General features: G+C 43.2%; 1 protein-coding gene across 4 annotated transcripts in view; it reads right to left on the reverse strand.

The window, feature by feature from the left end:
- MREG (melanoregulin) overlaps positions 1–14,483 on the reverse strand; it is a 59,648-nt gene that overhangs the window by 21,222 nt on the left and 23,943 nt on the right. For all 4 annotated transcript variants that reach the window (XR_014785716.1, XM_084819529.1, XM_084819531.1 and 1 more), the window contains one exon: positions 9,693–9,849. Coding sequence is in view for 3 of the 4 variants with exons in the window: in XM_084819529.1 (XP_084675655.1) it covers positions 9,693–9,849 (157 nt within the window). In the remaining variant the exon portion in view is untranslated. The remainder of the gene's footprint in view (positions 1–9,692; positions 9,850–14,483) is intronic.

Here is a 14,483-nt window from a genome sequence, read left to right on the forward strand (position 1 = left end):
ACCTTATTTGGCCTAGTTCAGATGTCACAGACTGCACTTAGTTTAAATCAGAAAGTGGATGCTTCCAATCTCTTCCCCTGGCACAGTTTAATGTTACATCTGATCAGAGCCTGAATTTGGAAAATATCACTGCCCCATGAAGGTAGCACACTCTTTCTCTAATACTTGATCAGCCCTCAAGGCCAGATCCTGAACAGGAACCTCAGGGTCCTTTGCTAGTTTTTGTGTATTACTTATAATTAGTGGTTCATTTTCATTACTATGGTAGATGCCAAGCCACTGCCTTTCTTCATGTTTATTCTGTAATATATTTGCGCTGGAATTTATTGCCCTATAGATGAGTTAAAAAAAATTCAGCTGTTTATTTTATTTCTCTCATTGGTTTCAGCCAATTACAATTTATTTTCATCACTTTTACCAAAAAATACTTTTAGCAAAAAATATAGCTCCCAAATGAGTGGTAAGTAAATAATATTAACATTCCACTGGAGATATCCAAAGTTCAGGATATGAGGGTACAAGAAAAAAAGCGCCTTGTCCATTCCTACTGTAACATTTAACAAAGCTCGCTGCAAAAGTTACTTTCTTACCCAAAAATGCACTTCTATTTTTATTAAAAGTATTTTTAAACCACTCTTCATCCTGACAGATACAAGGACAATATACAAGAAGCATGGAAAAAACTAAAACATGCCACAAACACGATACCAGCTGTATGCCTTGACAGCTAAATGAAAAATTAGACTCAGAGAAGAGTGAATTTAGATGACGCTGAAAGAATTGTTCCACTCCATCTTACTGGAGCAGCAGTGGGAAAGCTTTGCAGGGTCAGTTTCCTTTGGAGGAAAGAGCACAGGGGGCGTATTGTGTCTGAGTGCAAGAGCATTTTAGAGCTGTAGAAACAGGAGATACGGCAGAGGCAATAGAAAGTTCTACACCAGAAGCAAAAGCAGCCAGCCAACTCTGAACACATGAACAGAGCCAGCCTAGCCTCAGATTCTGACACAGGATGCTCTGAAGTCAGTTTCCCTGACCCACCATTTTTGAGCATGTATGTGCTGCTTCCAGAAAATCTGAATGCATCTATCAGAATGGACAGTCACACAACAGGTTTTAAAACCTCCCTGCTGGAAGTAAGACAGCCTGCCTCAATTTGAGTGGATCCAATTCATTTGTGAATCTGGCCCTCATTAGCTAAAGCCGCAAGGAGAAAACAGCACCCCAGTGTTCTTTATCTGACCATATACCATAGGTCAGAGTCCCTTTTAGACTCCTTCCCAACCATGGATAACATACAAAAGGTAACTGACCATCATACACGTTGTGATCCATTGTATCACTCTGACTACAGCTAACTTTACAGCATAAAACATTATTGCAGTGACAGATATTTAAGTCTCAAAGAATTCCATTTAGTGGAATATCCAGAATCAATTGTGCTGCAGAATTAGCCAAAAGGATTGTCCTTCACTCAAACTTTCAACAGGCAAACTGATAGCATAAACTTAAACACACCCACTGAGAAGTATTCTAGGGAGACTGGTGCTAAAAAGCTACCAGCTACACTGATACATTTGGAGAGCAGAATGTAACAGCAGCGCTAAGAGGATTATGTCAGGTCACATGACATTGTAGTTCTTAATTAAAACCTTTGTTTTTCACAGAAGGCCGAGTCCTCTTTAGGGATGTGATTTTGCCCTTGCCTCAGATGGGAAAGCATTTCAACTCTGTGCTTGTTTTCCCTGTTCACCCTGTCATTCTGTTTTGAGCAGCTCCAACTACCCTCTCCTCATTCTCTGGATTTTTGCTTTCCTAGTGATCTGCTTTCCTAGATCACTCACTAATTAGGGAGTATCTCAGTCTTACTCGTTCACTGGAAAGAGGGATTTATTTGGCCACATTGACACTATAATATGGTGACAAGCAGGATTATTGAGCCATTTCTTGAAAAAGGAAAGAAGGATTTGTAGCTTCTATTCCAGGAGTTCCTTTGTAAACATCTTGTTGGTTTAATTTTTTTACTTCTTTTATCATGGCTGCTTTGATTCTATTCCTTGGCAACATTTCTGGAATAAATTACAAGCCCTGGGTACTGATACGCAGCTACTAACTTGTATTATAAGTTTATACTCTGAGACATCTTTAAGAATTAAGAGTAGGATAGAATGAACAACTATCTAACCCGGGGTCAGATACAAACTGCGTGGAACAAGAATGTTTACTTGCTCCTCTTCTTTTTCACTTATTTTTAAATGACATAGTGGAGTTCCTTAAAAGCAATAGTTATTTCCCAATTAAGCCAATAATAATAAGATTTCAGTCCTTCTTCATGCAGATGATGATATACTAATTTCATATACACATATTGTTAAGGCAGTTTAGTCTATACTGTCAGAACCAACAGCTTTCCACTGATTATGATAAAACTAAAATAATGGACTGGATGAGGGCTAATAAACTGAAACTCAATCCAGACAAGACGGAGGTACTGTTAGTGGGTGGTTCGTCTGCCCAGCTAGGTGATATTCAACCTGTTCTGGAGGGGGTTGCACTCCCCCTAAAGGATCAGGTTCGTAGTTTGGGGGTGCTCTTGGATCCAGAACTGTCACTTGAGGCACAGGTGAACTCAGTGGCACAGAGCACTTTTTATCAGCTTAGGCTGGTATACCAACTACACCCTTATCTGGACAGAGAAAGCCTTGCTACAGTTATCCATGCTCTGATAACTTCTCGTCTGGATTACTGCAATGCGTTATACGTGGGGCTGCCTTTGAAAACGGTCCAGAAACTTCAGCTGGTCCAAAATAGGGCAGCAAGATTGTTAACAGGGACTGGCCTGCGAGCTCATATTACGCCAGTACTTTTCCAGCTGCACTGGCTGCCAGTCCATTTCCGGGCCCGATTCAAAGTGCTGGTGCTAACATTCAAAGCCCTTAACGGCTTGGGGCCAGGTTACCTGAAGGATCGCCTCCTCCCATATGTGCCTGCCCGGACCTTAAGATCATCAGCAGCAGCCCTTCTCCGTGAGCCCCTGCCAAAGGAAGTGAGGCGGGTGGCTACTAGGAGGAGGGCTTTTTCTGTTGTGGCACCCCGGCTCTGGAATGAGCTCCCTAGTGAGGTTCGCCTGGCGCCTACATTGTACTCCTTTCGGCGCCAGGTGAAGACCTTTTTATTTTCCCTGGCATTTTAGCTTTCTAAATTTTTATCTTTGCTGTTTTAAATCTGTATTTTAAACTCCTGTACTGCTGCTAGGTTTTATTGTGGTTGTATTGTTATATTGTGGTTTTAATGTTCTCTATATTTTAAATTGTTTTATTGTGTGTTGTTTGGTTTTAGTTTTTGTGAACCGCCCAGACAGCTTCGGCTATTGGGCGGTATAGAAATGAAATAAAATAAAATAAATAAATAATGATATTTAGTACATCCAAACAAGTCTATAATTGGGCACTGCATGGGAACAGTTTAGAATAAGTTTCTCTCTTGAAGTACTTCAGGATTCTTTTCCAGCAATCAGGTGCACAGTCTTCTAAAGTACAAATCAGTACCTTTCTTAGCTGATAGAAACACAATAATCCATTGTGTTCTATCATGTAAAAAGGGGTACTTTGAGTCAACTAATCTTAGAATTGTATAAGGTCAGGATTCTGCCATAATTAATCTATGAAGCCCCTTTATGGGTTAATTTGGACCTGCTAGAAGGGCTCATATATGCTTTCAGTTCCATCCTCAATTAGTGTGATTCATGCTGAATTAGGTATAAAGTCTGAGGCTCTTAAATTAGCCTTGTTTTTTTAAGGTGAAGATTGCTTTCAAACAGCCATCACAATGTATGTGGGCTGCAGTTGAGGAGATGGGCCCAAGTTCATGGAAGCAAAAGATCCACCTGATTGTTCTGAATATGGGTTTTTCAACATCCTTGTTATCCCTTGGTCATGATGGGGCCAATTATCACTACAATATTATCACTACAGCCCAGAGGCCATAAGTAGGGTAAGGTTTGTCTTTGTAACCCTTTATATATTAAGGATGTTATATATCCTTAATATATAAGGATATATTATAAACTGTTATAACAGTTTATAACAGTTTATACATTATAAACTGTTATAAACTGTGTCTTTTATCAACTGATCTTAACAAATATGTAAGATCCAGGACAGCCAAATTCCTTGTTTTAGCCCTGCAGATGAGTTCAAAGGCTAGTGGGACAAGTGTGAATCAACATTAGTATATTTTCTTCCTGCAGCACTACTGGCTTAAACAATGGTGTTTGTTTAAACCAGTCATTATGGTGGCTTGTTTAAGCTGTGGCACGTGCCAGGTGCCTTTTGTGGAGTTACCCGCCCAGGTGCGGCTTGTTGGAGGGTGAAACAACTCTCAAATAACCCATGACCTGTTGTTGGGTTATTTGACGGTTGTTTCTGGGTTCGGACAACATGACAAGCTGTGCCCAGGCAGATAATTAGGGAAATGGCGCCTGCACGCACCATGGCTTAAACAAGCCACTTGGCTTGTTTAAGCCACAGTGATCATATGAGCCAATTGTTTGTTAATTGCCAGTATTAATAGTGCATAATGGCTGATTGCTACATTACAATAAAACTGACACCATAGCAAGCTCAAAAGCGTTGCTTAGTTTGTGTACTTACCAGCCTTTATATAGATCATCTATGTCCAGACATCTATTTCTGGAGATGATGCCAGTGCATAGTGATGCAACATGCTTTTATATGCAAATTCAGACTTCTAATATTTGAATCAAGATTGTTGTTTTTTTCAGACGTCTTTTGGGAAGCCTATGAGATGGGATACCCAGTCCCAGTCTTTCCCTCACTCCTCACAACAGCTTTGGGCATGGTTGTGACATCAAGCAAGACAGTAATACATTGGAGCACTGCCATATGCTTAAATATTAACACAGTAAGTCACAGTTTCTGATGCAGGACAACAGATCTGCTGGAGTAGAACATGTTGCAAGCCTCTTATAAGTTATGCAAGAGCAGGCAACATGTGAACAGAAGCAGAGCCAATTTCCTTGTAACTGATCCAACTGAGTCCTGATCCGAATTAGTCACAGACCCGGCTTGGTTCACTTTTTCATGTGTATGCTAGACTTCAACATTTGAGAAATGTTAAAAATAGCTGATAGTTTGCATGGGGCCACCAAATTGCTGAGAGGACAGGGAAACAGAGCTACCCACAGACAAGGTGGTGGTTTCTACATATTTGGGATGGACTTGCCAGGAATTCAGAAAAATATTATTTTGATTAAAAGAGAGAAAGAAACCCCCCAAACATCCTCAATGAGTGCTGTGCAGGTGCTGTACCCTCTGTAGGTGCAGAACTTTAGAAAGAGTAAAAAAACACAAACCTGACAGTGATAAAGAAAATAAGAGAATGAGGATGGACCCTGGAAGAGTCAATTTCCTCCCCTACCGCTTCAACAAGGGGGAAAAGATACATTTCCCCTACACAACCAGCACTCAAACCTCTCTCTCCTCCTGCATTATAGCTGGTGAGGCAATGCAGTGAAGGGGCTTTAAACTCCTCTCTATGCGCTGTACCACTAAGGCCAGGGCTCATTTTGAACTAAGAGACAAGAGGTTCAGTTCAAACCACTCTGTTCCAACAATAGTCGTCTCACTGTTTCCGCCTGACTTTGTTTATCACTTACCATATCCCGAAAATAAAGTTTGTCCTCCAACTCTAAGGGAAACAACTCTGTGACTGCAGATTAGGACTTCCTTAAAATCAATGTTTCTCTTTTTGACAAGCAAGTCTGACAAATATAATTAAGATTTTAGTTCACAGAAAATGTGGCTATCAAAATAAATCCATGCCCAGTGAAAACTAAGGCATAAAGACAAAAAGAAGTCTCAAAACAAGCTTCCTGATTATGGCACCCTACAGGAAATAGAGTATTAAAGGTATTGTCCTCCGTGTACGTGTCTCTAATCCAATAATGCCAAAGATAATACTTCAGTCACAAAATACAACATGGTGCTGTGGTTAGAGCGAAGGGTTTGGAGGCAAAAAGCTCGGGTACTAATCCCTGCTCTGCTGCAAAGCTCATCGGGTGGTCTTGGGCAAGTCATCACCTTCTAGCCTAACATACTTCATAGCACCTTTGAGAGGCTGCAAGACTGCCAAGTCCCATGATACAAGGATGGGATACAGATGCAGCTATCAAGGAAGATTAGTCCAAGTGCAGTAGAGTTTGGATAAGGCTAAATGGTGCACACGCACTTGTGCACCATTTGCTGGCCAAAAACTTCTTTGTTAGGGAGATGACTAATTAATAGCCCAAGATGGTTATTTGATGTTTTCTCAAGGGGAGCTGAGGCAATGGGGCAGAGGGGTAGGGGTGTGTGTGTGTGTGTGCGTGAGAGAGAGAGAGAGAGAGAGAGAGAGAGAGAGAACGAATGAACATGAGGCTTTTTAACTCGCACCTTTACCGAGGCTTCTGCTTCTGGATTCTTTGCAGGATTAAGATTGGCTGCTTTGCATGTATTTTTTTCCAAGGTTTTTCTTTCTCTGCCTTTCTATATGTTCCATTATACAACCACTAGGTGGTGCTGTGGTAAAGCAGAATTGCGCTATTACACAAGTTTCCTATAGCACCATTCAGAAAAATACCACACTTTTCTCATTAGGAAAAAAGCCCCACAATAATGGTTGCAAAGCACAGGAGAGGTCCTGGAGGACGTCATGTAAACTACTGTGAGTGAGCAATCATGAGTGCGCAATAAAAGCCTCATGTAGAAAGGCTCAGAGTGAGAGGCAGAGACTCAAATAGCAGATTTGCAGCTTTGGGACAGGAAGAACTGTTGTTGAATTGGCAGAGGGCACCTTGGAGTGCAGAGATCTGACACAGAGTGGTGCATACTCTTTCCCTACATTTATGCTCTACTTGTCTATTTGTAAATAAAGTAGGGCTCAGTTCAGTTTAAACTGAGGGCTGCCAGGGGCAGGGAAAGGTTTCCTGAACCTCCCCCATGACTCATCTTTCTGACACTACATATTTTGCAGTTCTGGCCACCATTTCCCCGCCTCTCCGCCCACTTCAGCAGACAGAGTAAAGGCAAGAAGAATTTTTCTCACTCCAATTGGCTTCAGGAAAATATTTCATCTTGTAATGTTTCTTAACCTCACTCTGCCTGCTGGGTGGGGGGCAATGCCCTTCACCAGCCACAGAGAAGAACCACAGCTGGAGGCAGCACGTTTGCCCTGGTTCTGCCCCCCCCCCTGCTCCCCCTGAAAATCCCAACTACACCACCTGTGAAGAAGGTGGCTAAATTGGGGGAAGGCATTTTGGCTCATAGAAAATGAAGCAAATATTATGTAGATAATATGTAGCATAGGTCTCTGGTGCTCTCTTCTTCAAAGCTAAACTGAACCTAGTCTGTGCTGCCCCTGGAAGATCTTGACACTCGGGGAAGAGAGGAACACATAGCAAATTTGCCAAGCATCTGCCACAGCCTATATACTTTTACTACTAGATTATTTTAATCTAGTAATTACTTCACCTTTTCCATGCTTTTCAGATGCTCATGAAGGAGGGTTGGCCACACCACCACACCTACTATTTGGTGTAGCTGAAGAAAAGCTTTTGCAGTAATTTATCAGGCAGCAGCAACTATATACTACTTTTGACATTTTTGTGACATCTGGCTATAATCTTGGCAGATTTCATGATTTCAGTCTCAAGACTGAATTATCATGAAGCCTGCAAATAGAATTGGCTGTACATGAGCCTTTATCACTGCTTCATTTCCATATGAACCAGCCGAACTGCCCAGGTTGTCTTCAGAAGCCCTGCTCCTTGTACCCTCATGGTCTGAGGCACGGTGGATAGCTCTAAGAGCTGGAGCTTCTTTTTAGTAGCACCCATGTTTTTGAATCTAAGCAGACTCATCTGGCTTCTTGCCTTTTCAGTTTTAGATGAGACCTTAGGGCAATGTTTCTCTATCAACCTTTTAGGGGGAGGAAGCAGACAATGGCCTGTTCACAAGACATGCTAACACATGGTGGGTGATGAGCTAGGCAGAGCAGATTGTCCTGCAAACAACCTACTGTGCTTCTGTCAGACAAAAACGCAAACATGCAACAGCCAATCAAGCTACGTAGCATGGTGTACTCTGCCCTCCCCTCACCACTCTCCCTTCAGTAGTCCTCCTGCCAGGCTGGCCAGGTATCCCAGCTTCCTTTGCGGTGGAAACCATATCCCGCCATTCCTTGTGCTGCTTTTCCAAACCTTTGCTGGGTCCCCTATCTGCCCACGTGCAACAAAAAGGGGTGGGGGGGCCTCCAACTCCTTGAAACTTTGCGGGATGGGGACAAAATTTAATATAGAGGTTCCCCTTATGTGGAGCCACCAGATGTGCTACTGGATAAATGTGCAGCTTTGCTTTTTCATGGAAAAGTGAAGATTTAACCACAGGTAAAACAAACCATTACCCACTGCCCCAGTTTCCAAGCCTTTTCTGGCTCCCCCGCCACCAGCAGAAAACCAACAACACAGAATAAAAAGAAACTTTTTGGTATACAAAACGGCTTATTGGCTTGCTTAATACTGGGCTTGCTTAATACTGCCTTGAATCTACCCGTGGGAACATTCTACCAAAAGTGTGCGGGGGGGGGGGGTGGAGGCTCAAGCACCTTGAAACTTTGAAGATATTGGACGAAATTGAATATATACGTTCCCCTTATGGAGAGCCACCACATGCACTACTGGATAATTGCATGACTTTGCTTTTTCATTGCAATGTCAGGGTTTAACCATAGCTGAAACCATTTGGGAACCGAGCCAGGGCAGGGGGGAGATGATTTGGAGACACAGCTCAGTGTGGCAGGAAACTGAGCTTGTTCAGATTGCTTGAGAGGAGCAGAGCGGCGTTGGCGTTTTTGAGCGCTCTTGCTGAGTGGCTCTGTAGGCAATTGCCGTAACCCACCCTGGCATACTAGATGACACACTAACCCACCAAAGGTAAAACAACCTTTACTGCAGACCGTGGGTTCTCAGAGAGGGTTGAGGGAAACAAGCCATTGTAGGTGGAAAAAACAGCGAACAGACAACACGTTAACCTATCATGGGTTGTTCCAGAAAACAACCCATCATGGATTATTAGCATGTTTTGTGAACCCAGTCAGTATTTGCTTCCTCCTGCTTGTTTTGTTAGGGTGTATGTGTGATATTGAGCTACTGAGATATATAGACACACACACAAACAGCAATGTATTGTTTATTCATACTGCTTAGTTACTGTGTTTGTAATGTTTTATTGGTGGTGATGGTGGTGTTAATCTCTATGAGCCTCCTTGTACATTGGGTTTGATGGAGAGGCAACATATAAGTGAATAATACAGCTGTCATCTGGTAACCTCACAGCATCCTTGGTTTCAGCACAGTCTGGAGGTAGGAATCATTTATCAAACATTATTCATTGCTCCTCCTTTCCTAAGCACCTCTTTTGCTTAATCTAATTAGACATTTTAAATATTCCATATGGTTTCCTGCTAAAGCATTATGCATGCAAATTGAAGTTTTAAAATGCAATGTTCAGTTCTTCTAGTGCAAGTAACAGAAGTTGCTAGCAACAGTGTATCAAGTTAATCAGCAGATTACCATTAAGGTTTTCCAGGATTACAACCAACCATTCCTAGGAAGTTCAATGTCCGTGTATAGGCCTTACCTCAGAATCTTTGTCCAGTTTATCTCTAACCACAATTAGGTTATACAGTATCCGGTCATCATCTGCTTCTGTGTGGGAAATGTCATGAGGGGCACTCCACAGGTTCTTCTCTTCATCCCATGCCTGCGTTGCTCCAAATGAAGCATAAGGGTGATTACTGAAGTGCAATAAAGAAAAAATAAGTTGAAACTATATTAGCAATTTGGAATAATGGTGCAAGTCATATGAATTGCTAGCATCATTAATTGCTGGGGGTCTGAGGTGGTGGTGGTTAGGAGTCCACCCAACACAAAATGCTTAGCTGAGATTACTTGCCTGCTTTCATGGTAGACTTGTCTATGGCTCATCAGTGGTTGGAGAGCTACTATAAAGTAGGGACTAGCCACAGGCAGAATTCCGTCTGCAGTGGAGTGAGGGGGAAACTACACATAACACCTGGATTTCCTGTGTAATCGGGAAAACGACATGGGAGTAATTGTTAACCATTACCTCGGAGCTGGAACCCCAAACTAAATCAGGGCCTTCAGTAGCTGTATTTAACTATTATTTATTTTATTTTAGAAATTATTTTTAGTCCCCTTTAAGGGTAGAACCCTATCAAGATAGTGTAAAAAACCCCCACAGGAGATCTCCCACTGTTTAATCTAGTTTGGCCCTAAGAACTAGGCCCAAAGAAGGGGGCTTGGCAGAGTGCTTGATGGGCAGTAGTATTCTTTACCTGATTCTGCGTACACACTCATTCTTTCCAATGTCACTTAGAAAAGGTAGAAGACAGAGAAAGTCCTGGTTTACTAGGAGTCTCTCTGACACCCTGGACTCCTTTCATCTCCCACCTCCTCAAATGTGTAAACGGATAGTGAAGTGAGTTTGGGTTTTGTAATATCAAGATTACTGCATCATGAACCAACAGAGAAGAAGTGAGTAATTTGTGGCCTACAACTCCCATCATCCCTCACCATTGACAATGCTGGCTAGGGCTGATGGGAGTTGTAGGTCAAAACATCAGGAGGGCCACAAGTTGCCCACACCTACTATAGGGTCTGGAGGAAAGGAACCAAAGACACAAGGGAAAGGTGGCATCTGCACACAGTATTTGTGTCTCATAACACTATATAAGAGGATTGCATTGTACAATTTCTGCTTCATCCCTTTTGTGGGAAAATTGTATTTTATTTTTCCAAATCATAATTATGCTGATGACCCTAGTAAGTCCTAGGAATAAAGACAAATGTTATCTTTATTTGGCTGAAGGAGAAGAGTGAGATTATGCTTAAATATACTAGGCAACAATACATTTTTCATTCTTACTGAAACCCTTTGGAAAGCCCTAAACTCACAGCTGCTTTTTGTACCAAAGTGGTAGCACCCATCTCCTACGAGGAACTATAGGAGAGATTCAAGGCACTTCTCTGTTGCCCAAGCTCGTTTATAGCCGTGAATCATCTTGACTTTGGTTGAAGGGGTCGGGGGAGGAAACCAAGTAGCCTGAAGCCATTTTCTCACTGAGCATTTCCTTAAATTTTACTCCTACCAATTGCTGTTAGCTTTCAGGGACAAAGACTGTATTGCCCATATTTTTTTTCTACCATGGCAAAAGCTCCAGTTGCTCCTATTTTGATTACAGTGGGCTGTGGAGAGGGTGCCTTTTAGAAATTTTGTTTGTGAACAACATGTTAGAGCTCTTCAGGTTTCAACCTGCTTCCCCAGATCTCCAAAATTTAAATATTGCTTCATTCTAGATGCACCTTCAAATGCACGTGCACAAACATGAACACGAAGTTCACACTCATTCCCTTTCATCTGTCCCATAAGTGGGCCCAATTCAAATAGTAAATGTCACTGTATGCTTTTGAGCTATACTTTTCCAATAAAAAGTGCAACCAGATCCATTCTGAGATTCAATATTCTGTTTAATTTGTTCTTAGGAAACAGTTCTGGCCAGTTTACTACCTCAACCTGCTTTAGAACCCAGTGCAGAATAGGCAATTGCAGGGTAACTGAATACAACATGCAGAGAAAACCTTCTGTAGGGGCAATGTGGGTGGGGATTGATCCATGGTATAAGTCTTATGAATACATGTATCCCTATTTTCATCTGAGACGTATGGGAAAGTAAGCCATGGGGGACAGCAAGTGGAATAATTGTAGAAACAAACTCAGGCCAAGGCTAATATGAAGCTGCATCGTTTCATCCAGTCTGTTTTATCTAAAAGCCTTTCTACACGAGGCTTTTATTGTGCACTCGTGATTGCTCACTCACAATTGCTTGCAGGAAACAGCTTACCCAGAGCAAAAGGGAATAACAAGCTTCCCTAAGGAAAAATGTTCACAATAAATGCAACAAATGGTTAATTATTTGAGTGCTGTCACCCTGGATCTGCACCTGCATGCAGGGAATCAATGCAAGTTTGAAGAGCCACTTAGAGTCCCTGAAAGAGGGACCCAAATAAGTGTAAGACGACTCTGTCCAAAGACTTGGGGAGGGGATTGCTCCACCGATGATCAGTGCAGGTGGTCAAAAGTGGAGACACATTATAGCTCACACTGGACATCATACCAAACCATAGTTAAGAAAGCTGAACTATGATTTGCTGAAACGTTAAAGCTGACAAACTATGGTTTTCATTCATCCATTAAATCAGAATCCAAAACCTTGGTTTAACATGATTTGCAAAACATGGTCTTCCATGATAACTGAACTGACAATCCATAGACATGGCTGTTGCTCCACTCCCTGGAGGCCACTACACCACAGAAATGGGAAAGCAGAACAGATGGAAAATGCAAGCAGATAAACCGTAATTCTCCTGTACATTTGGAAGGCCAAGCCATGATTTCAATAGCTGCTCCAGCTGGTCCAGGGACTACAGAAGCAGGCAAGCTCCCAGAGAGCGAGCGAACAGAGCGAGCGAACAGGGGGAGCAAACAGGAGTTGGCCAGGGGAGTTGCAGTGGTTGAAGAGACAAAGGAGACAGAGGCTAAGAGGTAAGTGGGTTGCAGGAAGCCCAGGGCGCTGCCCTTTATCCTTCTGACTGGCTGTGAGCTCACCAGGAGCTTCTGAGAGCTCCAACTGAATTGGAGGGGTGTGGCCTGAGTACTCCCAGCAGCTGACTGGGCGGGAAGCTTCAGTCTGTTTCCCGCCTCCCAGCTGAGCAGAGCAGAGCAGAGCAAGCTGCTCCAGCTGGTCCAGGGACTACAGAAGCAGGCAAGCTCCCAGAGAGCGAGCGAACAGAGCGAGCGGACAGGGGGAGCAAACAGGAGTTGGCCAGGGGAGTTCGGCAGGGGAGGTCAAGGGGGAGGCCCCTAACATTTTTTTTAATTTTTTTTTACTAACTTTTTTTTCATTTATTTGTCTTGTAACACACACTTCCACACCAGTGGGACTCTGCTTTTAACCTCTACTGAGTAGAGGAGCAGGCACAGGCTAGTCTAGAACAATCACAAAGCTAGACACAAAAAGGGAAAAGAGGCTATGGAAGGACAAGACTCTCCAGTGGTGGTGACCTGCAAGGTGTGTGCAATGTTTGTTTTCTTGCCTGAGAACAACATGGCCTACACCTGCAACAAGTGCAAGTTGATCACGCTGCTGGAGGAAAAAGTAAGTGGACTGGAGCGGCGACTGTCAACCCTCCGGGGAATAAGAGAACACGAAGAGTTCTTGGACAGAATGGGGGAACTACAGCAGCAAAGGGCAGACCAGAAGCTTGAAGAGCAACAGCAAGATGAGGCAGAAGTGGGAAATGCTGAGGAGAAGAAAAATGGAGTAGAGGATACTCCTTGGAAAACGGTGACAGTTAGGAGAAGAAGAACTAGACGCCACTCTGCACCAGTGGAAGCGGTGGAGCTGTGGAACCGATTCCAGGTACTTGCAGATGAGACTGGAGGACAGCCTGCAGAGGAAGAATCACAGGGGAACCTGCATGAGAGTGAGCAAGAGGCTAAAGGTCAGTCAAACAGAGGCGATGAAACCCAGGCCTACAAGAAGAAGAAGAGAAGAGTGGTAGTAGTGGGAGACTCCTTGCTGCGTGGGATCGAGACCCAAGTATGTCGCGAAGACCCGTGGACTCGCCAGGTATGTTGTCTCCCGGGAGGACAGATTAGAGACGTGACTGAAAGGTTGCCTGCACTCATAAAGCCCACTGACAGGTATCCCTTTCTTCTCATCCATGTGGGAACAAATGATACCGCCAAGCGGAGCTACGAAGAGATCACGTCAGACTTTGAAGCTTTGGGAAGGAAACTCAAGAACTTTGGGGCCCAGATAGTTTTCTCATCCATCCTTCCAGTAGTTAGAAGAGGGATAGAAAGGGAACGAAAAATACTCCGGGTGAATGACTGGCTACGAAGGTGGTGCCGACGAGAGAGATTTGGATTCTGGGACCACGGGCTATACTTCCTGGAAGATGGGCTGTTGGCTAGGGATGGGTTGCACCTCACAAAGGCTGGGAAGAATGTGTTTGGCCACAGCATGAAGAACTTCATCAGGAGGGCTTTAAACTGAATCCTACGGGGAAGGGAGATGTAATGTTGGGGGTAACAATGGACATAGGCGCATGCACTGCAATGGAGAGAACAGCGCTGATAGCGCCCAATAATAGTCTTCAGACACATGTAGGAAGAAAGCCAGACTATGAAGCACATGGTCTTCGATGTCTATATACTAATGCCCAGAGTATGGGAAACAAACAGAACGAACTTGAACTCTTAATACAGGAGGGAAATTATGACTTGATAGGTATAACTGAGACTTGGTGGGATGACTCTCATGACTGGAATACAGCAGTTGAAGGA

This window comes from Heloderma suspectum, chromosome 1 (genome assembly GCF_057233095.1).
Source record: "Heloderma suspectum isolate Gila_16-S chromosome 1, 16-S_ref, whole genome shotgun sequence".
In the NCBI taxonomy this organism is placed as follows: Eukaryota; Metazoa; Chordata; class Lepidosauria; order Squamata; family Helodermatidae; genus Heloderma; species Heloderma suspectum.